This window comes from Podospora anserina, chromosome 6, assembly GCF_000226545.1.
Source record: "Podospora anserina S mat+ genomic DNA chromosome 6, supercontig 2".
In the NCBI taxonomy this organism is placed as follows: Eukaryota; Fungi; Ascomycota; class Sordariomycetes; order Sordariales; family Podosporaceae; genus Podospora; species Podospora anserina.
Window position 1 is genome coordinate 2,414,987 of NW_001914857.1, and position 16,650 is coordinate 2,431,636.

Genomic DNA, 16,650 nt, shown 5'->3' on the forward strand with positions numbered 1-16,650 from the left:
TGCCTGGCTTGGCAGGTGATTGGGGCCCCACCACCTGGCGGGCCTTGGCGCGGGCCGCGGGGATAAGGATGAGCTCGGCCCAAAGCTAACAACCATAAGGATGCGACTACAAGATATTTGTGTGTTTTGGAGACTAAGTATTCTTGTAGTAAACTGCCTTAAACAATCGGAAATGTCATCCACATCATGCATTGTCTCGTCATGGTCATATATGCCTATCAGCCCAAACACAACAGAACCATATCCAACCCCATTCCTATTCCAACACCAAAGGTATACTCAAAACAATCCCTCAAACTCCGCGCCCATCATGCCGGCTACAAACCAAGATTATGGACAGATGTAGAATAGGTAAGCCGCGCACTGCATGCTAGGAATGCGAATCGAGGTCTGGAGACAAAAAGCACAAGGGGGTATAAAAACAAACAAACCAGCAAGTCACCGAAGATCCAACCCATGGCTTCCTCTTCAAAAGACGTCCTCGTCCTCCCATCCCCCACCACCTAAATCATCTTCATCCGTCATTTCTACCTCCACCTTCGTCCCTAACGCCTCTTTCCCTTGTCTGATCATCGCCATTAACCTTGCGTTGAAAGCATCCACTTTCATGTCAGCGTCCCTCTCCGCGGCCAGCTTCCTCGCTGCAAGCGCCTTGGCCTCGGCATCTAACCTTTGGCTGGCCTTGATCTCCTCCGGGTCAACGCTCGCAGCTAATAGTGAGTGCCTTCGAGCCGTGGCAGACGCGCCACTCTGATTGCGCCGGTGAATGGTGCTGGCTGTGGTTTTTGTCGGCGATATGGGTCGCGAGGAGACCCCACTTCCAACACTCAGCCGTGGACTTTGTCGACTGGACGGGCGTGAGGCAGAGGTAGGTATTGGTAATTGGCTTGGAGAGGCGAGGGCGGCGAATGGGTTCTTCGTTGCAGGCTGTACCGGCATCGGAATGCGGCTAGGGGTAGAGGGGGCAACGGGAGCCTGGCGGGGAGAGGCAAAGCTTGCTGGTTCGCGGGGTGGGACGAGAGGGGAACCTGCGTGGGAGGTCCGCAGGGAAGGCCGAACTGCGGCAGCCCGGGTCGGTGTTCCTGTGAACCTGGAGGATGGGACGCTGATACGTCGGCCGGAGCTCACGGCTGTGGAGGAGTAGTATCCAGGCCGAGGGGAATGTCGCACTATAGAGGCCGGTGTTCTCACTGGGACCGCCCTGGCATCGGAGCCAAATCGCCTTTGGTTTGTGTTAGCCGGACCGTCCACCATTACCCAATTCTTGAGTTCGTCGTTGTTGTAGCTAACTTGCCTCCGTTTGGCGGCTGGTGGTTGTGGAGTAGAATCCGGTGATTCGATGTAGGAAACTGCATCCTGGTATGGGGAAAACGGCTCGTGGGAACCGGCTTTCTCCTGGTCGTTTTCTGGCCGGGGGTATCCATCCTGTATCATTTGGTCGGTCATGTTCTCTTCGCTCGCAGGAGTAGGTTCGTCGTGCTGGTTAACCCACGGCTTTCCTGTAGTCTCGGGGATCGTCGTTCCATTCGCCGTGTACGCTGTCCCTCCGCCCGCCTGGAAGCCCCTGAATGCGCCCTTTGTGCAGAACTCCCATACCTTCCCTACCACCTCACCCAACGTGCCCAGCGTGAATATCCTCCATGCCGCCGAAGTCGACGGTTGTGCGTTGGGGGTTTCGTCGTGGTGCGCTGATGGCACCTCGAAGTCTGGGGCAACCTTGGTGGGACCTAAAGCTCTCCTGTAGTCAACATCAGAGTAGACACTGTCCTCCAACAGGCCATTCTCAACCCCGATGGGAGCCCCCATCGGCGTTGCATTGATTTGCCCTGCCAGAGTATATCTAAACTGACGACCCTTCTCCTCTTCTCTGATGTCGTGCGCACCGTCCATGTCCATGTTCCATCCCATCGGTGTTGAGGACCTTGTGCTGGCACGTTTTCGCTTGGCAGTGCCTGTGCCGAGGGCACCGTTGCCGTGTGTGTTCGTCATTGAGACATCAGAATACAGGCTCCCGTAGGTCGAGGCGGTCGGTGATGTGGCCGGAGGTCGAAACATGCCTGCGCTAAGTGTCTGGCCAGATTTCGGCGACGTATCGAAGTGAAATGTGCCAGGCACATGGAACTGTGGTGAGTACGACGCCATGGGGAACGGCTGGGCGGTGCCGAAGTGTGTCTCGATCGCGATGTCGACGCCCGACTGTTCCAGCGCAGGGCTTGATGGTTCAATGATCCGACAAGCTGATGGGGTGGAATGGTCGCAGACTGTTGATACGCAGGCTCTCAGTCGCAGTGGATGGCGTGCATTCAGCAGACGCACATGGTCCGCCTGTAATCACTACTCGTTCTTCGGTCTGAACTGCTGTCTTTTCCGCGCGGTGTTCAAGGTTGTACAATCTCTTTCCTCACAGTCTCGTGGTCCCGTGGTTGAGTTGTCAGCGAGTGGGGTTGTTGAGCTGGCGGAGCTTGACGAACAGCCAACCAGATGTAAGGGCTGGCGAACTGGTGAGCGCCCGGTGCAAGTGGCAGCTTCACCGCCAACCTCAAGCCTGGATCCCTATCTTGCGATTGTTGTCGCACTGGAGCCTCTGTGTTCAAATGGCCACGCCGGGGCTTTTGTCAACTGTCGGGGCATATAAACATTGGCCGTCTCAAGAGTTGGAAAACGAATGGATGGATCTTTGCTCCTTCAATTGTGGGAAAGCACCGTCGCCGAATGTTTTTTGTTGAAGTGGAATGCGCCTGCGCCAAATATTCACCGCCTAGCTGGTGTATCCCGGCACCAAAAGGGGGTGACGTAGCGCCGGGTATGTGTTAAAGCCGTTCTGACAATTCTTGGTCAGGGACCAAGCGCAATGCTGAAGATCCGAGGGACTGAGGCAAAGGGAGGTTACAACGTCACGGTTGTCACCACTCTTCGAAGAATAATAGTTTGGGATAAGTATCAGGTTGTCAGCGGTCATTGGCATGTTCTGGTCAACAGCGCGACCACGACGGTTGCTGTGGCAAACAAGGACCATTGAAAATAGTAATGGTGGGGTTTGGAACAACACACCAATGCAGAGAAGGCGGTTGAAATTTGGGGAATCTGTACGTACAGTGCATTATTGGAACCCGCCCCCACCTTTAAATCCAGGGTCTTCTCCATATCGCCGACTCTTAACATCATATGCTGCCTATTGTAATGGTGCAACTAATAGTTGTAGTTATTGCTTCTAAACCTTGCGGTAGGAATAGCCTCGTCATGCCATGCAAGTCCCACACAAAACCCAAATGCTCCGCGCAGAAAGCCCGTTCATAAAAAGCAAAAATCATGCCATCATAACCCTGACCTCGCCGTCTACTCCTTGTTGTAGTAGTTGTCCTGCATAGCCTTCTTCTGAGCAGAGACGCCGGAAGATTCGACGGCTTTGTCGCCCCTAACGTGCTCATGTCCAACCCAGTACGCATTCCACTCCTTCAAGAGATCGTCCGCCCAGGCCTGAATCTCGGGCAGTACGATCCTAGTCTTAACATAGGCAAATTCACCCAGGTCTAGCTTGTGGTCACCGCGCTTCTCGTACTCTACCATCTGCAAAAGAAGCTCCATCTTGTCGATGTCGTGCACATAGTGGCTCTCCAGTGTCTTGGAGTCTTCGTATTCTTGCCAGATGGCGCGAATCTCCTCGCCCACCTTCCCGCCGTCCACGTTGCCCAGCAAGCCCTTGGTGATGTAGTCCATAGTTGTGGCCTCCCGGCGGCTCTTCTCCTGTTTTGGAACTCCGTCCACGGGTGTGATGTCGCCAACAATCGACTCGGCCATGTCGTGAATCAGGCACATCTTCATGCACTTCGCCATGTCGAGTTTGCTAGCCAGCGCTGGGGGGGCAAGCATGCTGATCAGGGACATGCGGTACATGTGGTCGGAGATGGATTCGCCCCTGGAACAAAATGTGTCAGTCTGGTCTCACAGAGTCAACACTGCTTGGAGCAACCCACCTGTTGATTCCAAATCGCCGCCACCCCTCGCGCTTGTTCGTCTTCAGCTTCTCGAGAATGTGGAAGAAGGCTAGCGGTGAGGTTGTACCCTCGGTAGGCTTGTCGCCTGGAAGCGCATCGAGAACTTTGTCTACGGTCCACTCGCCCTCGACTTGGGGAAGTTGTACTTCGGCCACGTCTGTCCAGTCCAAAGATAAGCATCGGAGTGGCATGCGCAAGGAATTCTGGGTGTCGAAACCTACCTGGAACAGCATCATGGCCGTTTGCGGACACTCCATTCGAGCCGTTCTCTTTGGCGCTTGGAGACATATCTTGGCCCTGGTGTGTGTACTCGAAAAGGCAGAATGACGGAAGTGGCAGAATCGCCCCAGCTAAGTTGGGTGGGCGTTGACACAGTAAACCGTGAGGGCGTCGGCGTGGAAAGAACGAGACAAACGTCAGAAGAAGTAGGGTATTTGATGCAAAATCTCTTCTGTCACAGAACAGCAGGCAGTGGGCTTGTTTATACCTTTTCGCAAGAGAGGAAAACAAAGAGAAGCTGGCAGCAACCAAGAGTCAGATGAAACCCCAGATCTGGGTGCAGCTGTGGAGCCCTACACCGCTGGCGGCCGGCATCTCAACAACCCCACGTCAGCGGCACTGGGCGATGACTTCCAGGCCCTGAAAAGACAGGGGGGTTTTGCTACCAACAGCGGCCCAGCGCGGGCTGCTGGCATTTCCAATTCGGTGCCTGAGAGAGGCACGGCCGGATCGGCTCGGGCCCCGGAAGATGGACGGGATGGAGATCGCTGAACCCTTTCAGTGGATGCAGATTTGTGTGATGTCACCGGCCCTGCAAGTTAGGCTGCAACTGGCCATATTCTCCGCACCTTCATGCGACTTTGATCTTGACCTTCTACTTTTGATTCAAATTGCTCTCATACACCACATCACCCCATCACTCCATACACCATTGCGAAAATGGGTCAACTTTCGATCTTGAGTCACATTCGGTGTGGGCAGCAGCATTTGCAAGTGATGTTCAAGTCATCTTCGACCTCCAGTCGGCCCGGAACCCAGTTGGCAGCCGAGACCTGCCTTTAGGAAGGTTATCAAGTTGTCTCGTTTTTGACTCCATCTCGTGGCTATTTGCAGAATCTCACTCAACACTCACTCTACCGGCCGAGAGATTTGTTTGAAACTCCGCAGGCTAATGACCACTAACTTCGAAGTCCAGCATCTTCCAAAATCATGTCGGCTCCCTTCTCACCAATAGCATAAACGGTAGCCTGCAAATGCGCGCTGATATGCAGCGGCATCACGCTTGCATCGATCACTCTCAACTCCTTCACGCCGTGCACCCTGAGCCGTTCATCAACCACACCGCCTGCCTGCCCAGCACGACCGCCCATCGCACAGGTCCCTATCGGATGCCAGTCTGTGATGGTATTCTCAACGATCCATCCTCTCAGGTCTTCATTAGAGACCACTGCCGACGAAGGAGAAGCAGGACCGGGGATGACATTCTTCAATGGCTTAGTCGAGCAAATCTTCTGCGCAAACTTGGCACCATGCAGCATAATCTCAAGGTCGAGCTCCCCATGAGGACCAACATAATACTGCGGATCTATCACCGGCTGTTGGTGCGCGGTGGCCGGTACCCCATCAGCGGTTGGTCCATCTTTAGGATCGATATGGATGGACCCTCTCGAGTAGGGATACTGCAGCACCAACAGCATGGAGCAGTATCTCTTGCCCTCTTCCTTAGGCGCAAACGACGGGTTCCAGTTGCCGAGATCAAAGACGAATTCGACTTGGCCGAGCTGTTTGTCGGTGTCGAACCTGCTAGAGAGGATGGACGTTTGCTCGGCGCCAAAACGTTCCAGCTGTTGGGACCTGGACGAGAGCGAAGCCACATCTTCTTCGGGTGCCAGCTTGGAAACGGGAAGATATGCCATCGAGCAGGGGAGGACGGTCAAACGACCGGACTTTTCTCTTTGGTATTGCTCGTAGGCGGTGGCGGCGACTTCTTCGATGAACAGGTCGTCTGGGTGGGGGAGCTTGGGGTCTACTTCGAAGACCATTGGGAGCACTGGTGGTGATCAGCGACAGACATACTCAATGTTACAGTAGGACTTACTGATATGCTCCTGCAGGTTTTCACCCACGTTTGGACTCTCAACTTTTAACGGAATTCCCGCAGCACCCAGAACATCAGCCCGGCCAACACCGGACAACTCCAAAAGCTGTGGTGACTGGACGCTGCCTGCTGACAGGATGACCTCTCGAGCAGCTGAGGCGACATATTGCTTTCCGTATTGACTGAACCGCACGCCAGTAGCAGCCCATTCCCCGTCCTTCTTATCCAGAACGACTTGCTCAACGAGAGCCTCAGTAAGGATATGCAGATTCGCAGGCGGCGTCAAGCAGTAATGAGTCGCATATGATCTTGTGGCAGTCTCTGGGTTGACGGCCACAATGGTAGTCCACACACCCACATTTGATCCGTCCAGGTGAGATGGATTTGACTCGACCCCCACCTCGTTGAAGGTTGCATGCCACAGAGCATGTGAAGGCGAGAAGTCTCGAGTGTATGAGACATTGATGGGCCCATCTTCCCCCAGGAAGCTGTTTGGCTCGTTGTACGAGGCCTGGTGGTTGTCCTTAAAGCTCGGCGGAGGCGGATGGAATCGTTCTGACCTTTTGAAGTAAGGGCTGTCCACCCGTCAGTTCTCAACTCACGTCTGTCGTAGCCGAAAGATGCTTACAGGAGAGAATCCCACCCCCAACCATCATTCCCCAGCTCCTCCCAGGCATTATAATCCTCCTTGCTTCCACGATTCCAAGTCATATAATTCAGCGCACTTGATCCGCCTAGGACCTTCCCCCGGTTCCATGGGAGAGTTCGTCCGCCGAGACCGGGCTGGGGCGTGGTCTGGAAGTGCCAGTCGTAGGGTCCTCCCAGTGCTCGGCCAGAGTAGGCTGGGATGTCAATGTTGTCGTCGCCATAACCGCTTTTCCCTGCTTCGAGGACGCCGATGGTGAGGGAGGGGATTTCGGCTAGGCGGGAGGCGACGGCGAGACCAGCTGTGCCGCCGCCGATGATGAGGTAGTCGAACTTGATGGAGGAGAACTCCTGGGCGTCGGTTGAGGTAGCCATTTTCTCAAATTTCTCTTCTCACGGCTTAAAATTGAGTGCAAAAAGGTAGTGAGACGAACGTCGTCGGGGGGGCCAGGCTGTCAGGACTGTCGTTCCATTTTTCTCGCGTTGGAATTCTCCAACAAATGTCCACACTCAATCTAACGTCTCGGCAATGAGCCACTATTCCCATCTCTCCCCCTCTGTCGCACAAACCCCCAACCGCAGCATCATGTCACATCAGCTCTGCAGCACATGCGGGGTAACACTGTAACCCCCCTTCTCTATTCGACATAACCCATCAAATAGTCGACCTTTTGTGGCGTCTTTTGCGGCTGACAACCCCAACAGTTGCCGTTCAGAGCAGGTTACCAAGACTTACTAGACCTGATATGCCGGGGTCTAACGCGGTGGGAGTGTAGTGGTGGTTACACAAGTGTGATACAGTGTTACACAGACGTTCAGGTGCAGGTTGCCATCGGTTCGGTTGGTCAATCACAAGGAGGGAGTAGAACCAACGACATGGAGCCGAGATGCAGGGAAGATACCCCGCTCGGTGGGTGATGGCGATGGCTTGCAATCTTTGGATGCTGGGGTTGGAGCGGTTGGTTGGTATCACCTACCTTTGACGTGGCGTATCTCACCGCTGGGATAAGGCTGGGGTAAGGGGTGATAAGGTCGCGTCTCCCAAGTCTCATCAGGCCAGCGCGTGGTGCCAGCATTTTTTTAACATCATCCAACTTAGATGACATCCAAGCCAGAATGACAACCCCCGATCTGGAGAAGCAGCAGGCTGCTGCCACCACCGCAACAACACCAGCAGATCCCACCACCAAATCAATCTCCTCCACTGACACCCCCCAACAACAACAGCCCCAAAATGCTTCTCCTTTCAAGGTTCCCCATTTTTTGATCAAGATCAACAACACCCTCGAATCCCTCTCCGGCTTCGAAGCCCGCGGCATCACCCGCGTCCTCCCCTCCGAACGGCAACCTCCCTCCCACCTCGCAGACGCCCAGGTATTCCTCCTCTGGTTCGGGGCCAACATCTCCGTCAACAACCTCGCAGTGGCCCTTCTCGGACCATTAGTCTTCCAGCTTGGTTTCACCGACTCGGCATGGTGCGCTATTGTTGGAGCCTTTCTGGGGAGTTGTTCCACCGCATACATGAGTATCTGGGGACCGGCAAGCGGGAACAGAACAATGGTTATCGCGAGGTATTTCATGGGTTACTGGCCTAGCAAGATACCGACAACGTTGAACATTGTTTTGATGGTGGGGTATATCACCTTGAGTTACATCATTGCGGGACAGATGTTATCTGCGGTGAGCGGGGGGAGTTTGACGATTGTGGTTGGGATTGTGGTTAGTGCTTTGGTGTGTTGGGTTGTGGCGGTTTTTGGGATGAGGGTTTTTCATTTTTATGAACGGTAAGTTCCTGTTTGGAGATGGGAACGGGAGACAGCAGCTGATGGAAAAACAGGTTCGCGTTGATACCCCAGATATTGGTCCTCTTCGCACTTATCGGGTGTGCGGGACCGTATTTTGACACCACGATTGAGTCCCAGGGAGATGGGACGGCCATTGCGGCGAACAGGCTTAGCTTTTTGAGCCTGTGTCTTTATGTGCCCAACTCGTGGGCGGCGGCGGCGAGTGATTATTATGTTTACTACCCTGAGAGCACGCGCAAGAGGAAGATCTTCTGTTTGACACTGTTTGGGCTTTGGACGTCGTTTAGTCTGGTTTATATGATTGGGATTGGGCTTGCGACTGGTGTGACGCATCATACTGCTTGGGCGGAGGCGAATGCTATTTCTGCTGGGGCATTGATTGTGGCTGGGTTTGAACCATTGAAGGGGTTCGGATTGTTCTGCTCTGTTATTGTGGCGTTGGGAATCATCGCGAATAGTATCCCCGGGTGTTATTCAGCGGCGTTGGGCTTTCAGGTTCTGGGGAGGCACTTCAAGGTTGTGCCGAGGTGGGTGTGGACTTGTACGGTGGTCGTCCTGCAGACTGTGCTGGCTTTGGCAGGGAGGGAGCATTTGTTTGTGCTGTTCCAGAACTTCCTCGCGCTGATGGGGTACTGGGTAGAGTTTATGATTTTGATCTTTGTGTTAGAGCATGTACTGTTTAGGAGGACTAGAGGGTTTGACTGGGCGAGGTGGGAGGATAAGAGTTATTTGCCGGTTGGGTGGGCTGCGCTGGTTGCTTTCTTGTTGGGCTGGGTCGGGGCCGTGTTGGGGATGTATCAGATTTGGTATACCGGGCCATTGGCGGTGCTGGCAGGAGCGAGCGCGGGGGGTTGTGATGTTGGTGTTTGGGTTGGGTGTGGGTTTGCTTTGGTGAGCTTTCCTCCGTTGAGGTGGTTGGAGTTGAGGATTATTGGGAGGTAAAGGACAGGGGGGATATGGTGTTCCGTGTGGTTGATGGAGGCTGATCATAGTGGCTCAATCCACATCAAGCTTGCATCAAATCGGAGACCACACACGATTTCAATCGGGTATGGTGTAGCGGTAACATCGTTGACTCTCACTTCTCAGAAGTGTCTGTTCTCTCAACAGCCCCGGGTTCGACTCCCGGTATCCGAGTCTCAATTATCTTTTGCGTTTTTGACCATTTTTTGAGGTGTGCCCTTCAGTTTTCTGAAGTCCTTCATTTTCTTTTTGTCAGCTCAGATGAAGTTGCTGCGGCTCAGATGAACCAGCCAACTTCCTGCAGGTGCGGTGACAGTGTTCTTGACCGCCAAAGTGGGTCCTGACCCTGGCGCAATCGCAACATCAAGTCGCGTGCGGGGCGCTGGACCGTCCACCGCCGTCTCACTTCCCTCCTTCAATCTTCTGTTAACATTGAGAATTCGCAAAGCCAGCGGCGCAATGTCTTCTGCTCTTAAGAGCGGGCAGAATTCTGCCAGATCAGATACCATCATATACAGTCGTTGTCATCGACCGAGGTGAAGACGCGGTCTTCTGTCGGGCGGTTCGGGGATCAGTCAGCGACAAGGTCTCCTGCGACTGCTCGCGCTTTGATCACTCCGCATCATCAGGCAGGGCCTCAATCTCAGTCTCCAGCCATCTCAGCAAAAGATCCATCTTCAACACGGCGAACCACTGGCCAACATGACCGCCTCAACACCCAACCTCAAGCCGGCGGGGTACGGCACCTCCTCCTCGTCCTCCTCTGGCTCATCCACCCCCCTACCATCACGCTCTCCCAAACAGAACATCGCCCGCGTCAGCATCATCAATAACACCGACGTCGAGTCCCCTCTCCTATCCCCCAAATCCAATAATCCCCTCTTATCCAACCCCCAGAGCCTCAGCCAAGAGCACCAGATTGAGTCCAGATCCCTCCAAAAGGGCCTCTCCCAACGCCATCTCTCCATGCTGGGAATAGCAGGGTCCATCGGCACCGGTCTCTTCCTCGGCCTTGGCGGGGCAGTTTCTACGGGTGGTCCTCTCGGTGCACTGCTAGGCTATGCAGTCATCGGACTAGTCGTTTGCTCCGTGCAGTTTGCCCTGGGAGAGGTGACGGCTTTGATGCCTGTCACCGGATCATTCGTCAGACACGCCGAGGTGCTGGTTGATCCAGCCATGGGGTTTGCTATCGGGTGGAACTTGGTTTACGGCAATCTGTTGAGTATACCTTCTGAGATTGTGGCGGTTTGTGTGCTGGTCAAGTTTTGGACGGGGGATGGGCTGAACCCGGCGGCGGTGATCTTGCCGTTTATTGCACTCACGGGTGGGATAGGGATGGCTTTTGTGAGGGTGTTTGGTGAGGTGGAGTTTGTGTTTGCCTTGTTGAAGATCTTGCTGGTTGTCTTTTTAATTGTGTTGGGTTTGGTGATCAATTTGGGGGGAGTGCCTGGGACTGGGGTGATTGGGTTCAGATATTGGCGAGATCCGGGTCCGTTTGTGGAGTATATTGCTCAATGGAGACTGGGGGAGGTTTCTCGGCTTCTGGGCAGTGATGACCGGGGCGGTGTTCAGTTTTGCGGGGGTGGAGTCTTTGGCTATGGCTGCCGCTGAGACGAGAAACCCGAGAGAGGCTATTCCCAGGGCTGTGAAGAGGGTCTTTGCGAGGATTGTCATCTTCTATGGTCTGGCGGTGTTTGTGGTGGGCTTGTTGGTGCCTAGCAATGATGAGAGGCTGAAGGGGAGTGGTGATACCGTGGCACAGAGTCCGTTTGTGCTTGCAGCCGCAGCAGCTGGGATCAAGGGGATCCCGAGCTTGGTGAATGCCATTGTGATCACGTCGGCCTGGTCAGCGGCGAATCAGAGTTTGCTGGCGGGCACGAGGGTGTTGTATGGATTGGCACTGAAGGGACAAGCACCGAAGATCTTTTTGAGGACCACGTCCTGGGGCACACCATATATGTGTGTCTTGTTGTTCACGGTCTTCATGTTTTTGAGCTTCTTGAGCCTGTCCGAGAACGCCATTAGCGTGTTCTGGTGGCTGGTCATGCTGACGGCAGCCGGGGTGTTGGTCTCTTGGAGTTCCATTCTGCTGAACCACATCCGGCTTCTCAAGGCTATGAAGAAGCAAGGCATTTCGACCGACAGACTGCCGTGGCACAATTGGTGGACGGGTAGGTCTTCATTCTTGGATGTGAGGGAAGCTGAAGTTGACAATCAGCAGAGTACACATCCCCAGTCGGGCTTGTCATGTGCCTCGTCATTTTGTTCACGAGCGGCTTCAGTGTCTTCACCACGGGCCGTTGGGACGCCGCCAAGTTTGTGTCGTCGTACCTGTCAGTCATTTGATTGTTTTGTGCAAACCTGTTGTCTTGATACTAACGTGACCTACAGTGACATTCCCATTGTCCTAGCTGCTTACCTGGGCTGGAAGTTCTTCCTCAAGACCTCGATCACTCCTCTCGATCAAATACCCCTTGAAGAAGCGTTTGAACAGGCCGAGGAGAACCTCTCGGTACAAACCCAAGGTTTCCAGCCAACAAAGAAGACTAGAGGCTGGACAAGGTTCGTCAGCTGGATATGGGACTAGTATCTACTGTCTACCCCTCTTTTTCTCGTTATCATCGTTATCTTGTATGCATTTGCCTGTTATCGGCAAGGTGGAATTGTTTCTCGAGCAATTGTGTTGGAATCGAAGCATTGCTAGGGTTCGCAACGGTTATGGGGCTGGTCAATTGTCCGAATGGTAGCACTGTCATTTTTTGGCGTTGTTCTTTCAGATCATTGACTAGTGTTCGAAGCGTTGTCAACCTGGAAATGCTTTAATTGCAGCGAAATTGGTCGAGGAGCGGCTGCCGGGCATGGAGGGAATGACGGGTACTGCAAATCAGAAGCCCACTTGATCTACTGCACTGTATCTATCCTTTATTGTCGTTGAAGAGTATTCTGACAAGATTCTATCTCATTATTCGGCGTGTGTGTGAGAGTCACGTTTATTAGCCGAAGGCCACCCAGCAGCGACCTCGTGAGAAATACTATTTAGGGATAGGTACAGGCAGACTCGTAATGATTGCTGAGGAGTGTTTTCCCCAGCCCATTCAAGCCTTTCAATCACAGTGATGGGAATAAAAAAAAGTCAAGGACTAGACGCGATTTGAACGCGTGACCTACCGGACTGCAGCCGGTTGCTCTACCCCTGAGCTACTGGTCCTCTTCTTATTCAGATAACAAGCTGGCTTAATCCACCCTAGTTTACATCTTTCAACCTAGCCCTTTGACCATTAAAGCTACCTACCATATCCATTACCTGCACCCCGCTCACTCCCAAGAATCAACTTCCCTCATAAACTCATTCTCCCGAACCCCATTCTCAAAAACCTCCCACCCCAAATGGCTGGTATGCCCCCAGGGTTTTAGTTTCTTCTCATTGGCGATAGCAGCAGAGAAACACCCGCTCCAGCCCTTTCTAGGGTAAGCCTTGTTCACCTCGACCTTGGTGTCTAGGTGGATGAGATACGGGCGAAGGGACATGTTATCGTAAACTGTGGCTAGTTGGAGGATTTGTCCCAAGACTGTGATGGTGCCTACTGTGCCGAGGTCTTGGTGTCGGATTATGGCTTCTGCTACGGCTTCTGCTTGCGACTTGTTGCCGTTGAGTTCTTTTAGGAGGTCGAGGGCTATCACCCCGCCTTGGAACTCGAATGAGAGGAGGGTGGAGGATTGGTTGGAGGGGGTGGTGCCGATGTCGTGGAGGAGACAGGTCAGGGGTGTGGTGGAGGGGAAAGGGGTGAAGGGGCGTACACCAGTAGAAAACCCGCATGGAGTGGTTGTAGGTTTGGATTGGGAGCTTTTCCTTCGCGTACTCCTGCACCTTGGCGACCAAGGGGTCGGTAGAGCTTGGATAGGGGATGGACGAGAGAGGGACCGGGGTGGGTTGGTGGAGGAATGGTTTTCCCTGGAAGATGGCGTCCTGGTCCACGGGGAGGGGAGTGAAACCGTGGAGGGATATGAGGTCGTCGCGGGAGAGGGTAGGGGTCGTCATCGTGAACTGAGTATCGTTCTCAGTGTTGTTGGTGTGAAAACAATGTTTTACTCCTGGTGAGGTGAGGTTGATTATGGGATTTTATATCCCAGTTACTGATCGTGGAGACGATGAGTCGAGCTTTGTCATCACGACGTCAACACATGCACTTACTAACACCCATCATGGCATGATGCCTGCATAATCCACATTTACAGTCGCAGCCGCCCGGAAACATTTATCCTCTTGTTCCTGTACTCATATTAGAGGACGTCTAAAGACAGAAAAGCAGTCCCGTGAATGCCGAGCTGTGTCCGAAGGGCGTCACAAACGACAATGTCGTAGAATGCTTAGTCAACGCCGGTGGTAGATGTTGACCCTGTGGGACCTTTCTCCACGGGCAGCAACATGCTGTCCTTGATTTGGTGCAGAAATAACTTCCATATCAAGAATCAGAAATACACAGAAAAAAGAAATCAATGCTTCGATGACCCCATCTCTTTTTTCAACACCTTTTCCTGTCATATTCTCTCTCCAACTTGTCCCATCCTCATACTACGTGTGGCTGGGTATTGCTGGCAGGATAAAAGGAGAGCTTCCAGCCTCGATAGAATTTGTGTTGGTGGGTATTATTCCTCCTCCAATGCCCGTCCCCTATCTAGTCGTCCATTATCTGGCTCTTGGTCCTCCTTCTTCATCCCCGATGTTGGGTCTGGGCACAATCTATTCGCACCAGCAGTTCTTCTCGCACTGGGCCATCATGTTGTTGTGAAACCCGGTGGCGTCGCAGTATGGCTTATTGCTGTTTGACAGGCAAAAGTCGCTGAGGCCCTGTGTCTTGCATCGGGGGATACCGGCGTTGACGTTGCCCACTGTCGCCGGCGTGTTGGTCCCTTGCTCCACTTGATTGACTGAGTCTTCTGGTGTGGGAAGGGCGAGGGCGAAGGGCAGAAGGAAGAGGGTGAGCAAGTGCGTGGTTGGTTGCTACACGGGCCAAGGTTAGTTAGATGTCACGGTGCGAGGTCCAAGAGGGAAGGTTGCACATACCTTCATGATGGCTAATAGACGTTAGAAGTGAGGGGTGACAGAGTTTGATGGAGTGTCTTGTGTCAAGCGACGATCTTTTCAGGGGAGTTTTTTTTAAAAAAAAATAAATAAAAAAATAAAAGCGATCGGCAAGATGGTGTAGATCCAGCGGAGTGGTGAGCGGGAGAGAACCTGGTCGGTCACGGCAACGTGATTCTTATACTGCTGTATCACCGGATGGACAGGGTGGAGCCGATGGGAGCAAGGATGCTTCAGAGAGCAAGTGGGAGTCTAGACGTCGTATTCTAGATTCGCTCGTGGTAGCGGTCGGTGACATGTTCTAGGCGTGACATCCATGGATCGCCGACACCGAGAACCAGGCGAGGAAGGACAGGACCGGATTTATGATACTTATTTAGACCATGACGAGTCCCCAACTCCCGGGATATGCACGTTTCAGGCCGGCACGACGGTCACTGCAATGGAATGCAACAGCAGGTGCGAGGTCCGGCGGGGGAAATGATTTGCAACCTGGGCGCTGGGAATGGACGGGTCCGCTGCCAAGGGGCAAAAAGACTCGAAAGAGCAAGGCGGAAGGGGTCGGATCTCCGAATAGGCAGTTTGGTAACTGACAAGTTGGGATGGTTACACTCCTGATAGAAGTCGGAGCATGGCAGGCAATGGAAGGTGGGGTTCCATGCCCCCGCCAGGCATGTCTCACTGCCTCACCTGCCCCAAGAATTCTTTTCGCCTTCTTTTTGTTATTTTTACTCTTCTTCACGTTCCGTGTCTCGATTTGTCGGGAAGCTCTGCACGCCGTGTGCATGCTATCGCCGAATCAGACAGCGTCCCGGATGGATGCAACGACTGTGGTCTCCCGTCCCGACGGTCCAATCGCCCTGTGGTAACACTCGGCATATAGTGCTGTTAATTTATCCAGATTTCACCCGCAGACGAGGGGTAGTCTTCAAGTACAACAAGTTCAACTCTTTTATGCCGGCATGTCCTTGCTTTATGGTTATTTTGACGAGTCCACCACATGGAACGGGTAAGCACAGACAATTCATTCCCCTCTGCCTGGCTGGAATCTTTCTATTTTTATATACTTGATCATCACGAGGTTTTCGAGTTCCTTGCAGACACTCACCCACATGCTATCGCTAAAGATGGGGCTCGGTACCTGTTCCGTGTGGTCAATTGATGTCTTGTCAGTCAGGGCAGCAGGCAGAATATATGTTCATAGTCTTCATCCTCTCCATCGTCTTGGACAGTCTCAGCGCGGTGATGATCCCCCACCATGGTCCAAATCGTGTTGGGTGTGCCCCAAACCCCCAAACACGAGCCACTTCAACATCCAGCTCCTTGAAGGTGTTTGTAGATCGCCGGAGATGCTTCACAATCTTCGGTCAGAGATAGTAATGGCTGGTATCCATTCCCCCTCCACCATGCAGAAGTTGGTCCCAGCCACCCGCCTCCACGCCATACAAGAACTCCAATAAATTTGCCCACGTTGACCCTTGCTTCGAATGCTTAGTGTTAACCCTTCCCACGCCGTTTAGTTGTGTGAATAGCGTCTACGGACCATGAGTTGCAGCCCGATGACTCCGCCCTCGAGATACGTATAAGCGCATGAGACTGGCTCGATAAAGATGAGTGGCAGTCCACTTGGGATGATCTGTTGAAAAATCTTCGCAAGTGACCCTCGCAGGTGATAGTGATCAATGGATTTTAATATTCTCTCGGCGTGTGGAAGATGGCGTTTGATCGCGCAGGATTTCTTCAGATGTCCAAATAGGCCAGGACCGATAGCTGACCCCCTTCGTGGGTTTGAGCGCGATGCTAGCGAAGTCGGAGATGATGTCGTCGATTATCTCGAGCTTCTCACACATTCCTTCAAGCTCTCGAAAAGTGGGAGGCATACGGTAAATAAATGTTTCCAAGCTGAGATCTGTGTAGGCCTCGAACCGGTCGAAAGAGCACGCGATGCTGAGGAACGGGTCGATGCCTCCGAGGCGTCGATACAGGTGTTGCTCCCAATCCGGCCCGCTGTAGATCCGGAGAATTTCTGGTGACAGTCTCTTCAGGGTGACCACATCCTTA

At 53.2% G+C, this 16,650-nt stretch overlaps 7 protein-coding genes across 7 annotated transcripts, besides 2 other annotated features; 2 read left to right on the plus strand and 5 right to left on the minus strand.

Annotated features, from left to right (window-relative positions):
• Positions 1 to 468: 468 nt before the first annotated feature.
• PODANS_6_6410 (uncharacterized protein) lies at positions 469 to 2,142 on the minus strand (the record flags this gene model as incomplete). Its single annotated transcript, XM_001910511.1, has 1 exon — positions 469 to 2,142. The coding sequence occupies one exon, from the start codon at positions 2,140 to 2,142 to the stop codon at positions 469 to 471; it is 1,674 nt and encodes a 557-aa protein (XP_001910546.1).
• Positions 2,143 to 3,336: 1,194 nt separating this feature from the next.
• On the minus strand, positions 3,337 to 4,283 carry PODANS_6_6420 (uncharacterized protein; the record flags this gene model as incomplete). The annotated part of the gene is made up of 3 exons (XM_001910512.1): positions 3,337 to 3,916; positions 3,975 to 4,152; positions 4,217 to 4,283. 3 exons carry the CDS (start codon positions 4,281 to 4,283, stop codon positions 3,337 to 3,339), a joined length of 825 nt encoding a protein of 274 aa, XP_001910547.1.
• Positions 4,284 to 5,173: 890 nt separating this feature from the next.
• PODANS_6_6430 (uncharacterized protein) lies at positions 5,174 to 7,113 on the minus strand (the record flags this gene model as incomplete). Its single annotated transcript, XM_001910513.1, has 3 exons — positions 5,174 to 6,024; positions 6,094 to 6,653; positions 6,722 to 7,113. 3 exons carry the CDS (start codon positions 7,111 to 7,113, stop codon positions 5,174 to 5,176), a joined length of 1,803 nt encoding a protein of 600 aa, XP_001910548.1.
• Positions 7,114 to 7,854: 741 nt separating this feature from the next.
• Positions 7,855 to 9,485, plus strand: PODANS_6_6440 (uncharacterized protein; the record flags this gene model as incomplete). Its single annotated transcript, XM_001910514.1, has 2 exons — positions 7,855 to 8,457; positions 8,595 to 9,485. The coding sequence occupies 2 exons, from the start codon at positions 7,855 to 7,857 to the stop codon at positions 9,483 to 9,485; spliced, it is 1,494 nt and encodes a 497-aa protein (XP_001910549.1).
• A 103-nt stretch (positions 9,486 to 9,588) lies between these two features.
• Positions 9,589 to 9,680, plus strand: a tRNA (tRNA-Glu).
• Positions 9,681 to 10,208: 528 nt separating this feature from the next.
• On the plus strand, positions 10,209 to 12,093 carry PODANS_6_6450 (uncharacterized protein; the record flags this gene model as incomplete). Its single annotated transcript, XM_001910515.1, has 2 exons — positions 10,209 to 10,995; positions 11,135 to 12,093. 2 exons carry the CDS (start codon positions 10,209 to 10,211, stop codon positions 12,091 to 12,093), a joined length of 1,746 nt encoding a protein of 581 aa, XP_001910550.1.
• A 549-nt stretch (positions 12,094 to 12,642) lies between these two features.
• Positions 12,643 to 12,714, minus strand: a tRNA (tRNA-Cys).
• A 321-nt stretch (positions 12,715 to 13,035) lies between these two features.
• Positions 13,036 to 13,545, minus strand: PODANS_6_6460 (uncharacterized protein; the record flags this gene model as incomplete). Its single annotated transcript, XM_001910516.1, has 1 exon — positions 13,036 to 13,545. The coding sequence occupies one exon, from the start codon at positions 13,543 to 13,545 to the stop codon at positions 13,036 to 13,038; it is 510 nt and encodes a 169-aa protein (XP_001910551.1).
• Positions 13,546 to 14,247: 702 nt separating this feature from the next.
• On the minus strand, positions 14,248 to 14,577 carry PODANS_6_6470 (uncharacterized protein; the record flags this gene model as incomplete). The annotated part of the gene is made up of 2 exons (XM_001910517.1): positions 14,248 to 14,508; positions 14,572 to 14,577. The coding sequence occupies 2 exons, from the start codon at positions 14,575 to 14,577 to the stop codon at positions 14,248 to 14,250; spliced, it is 267 nt and encodes an 88-aa protein (XP_001910552.1).
• Positions 14,578 to 16,650: the final 2,073 nt, after the last annotated feature.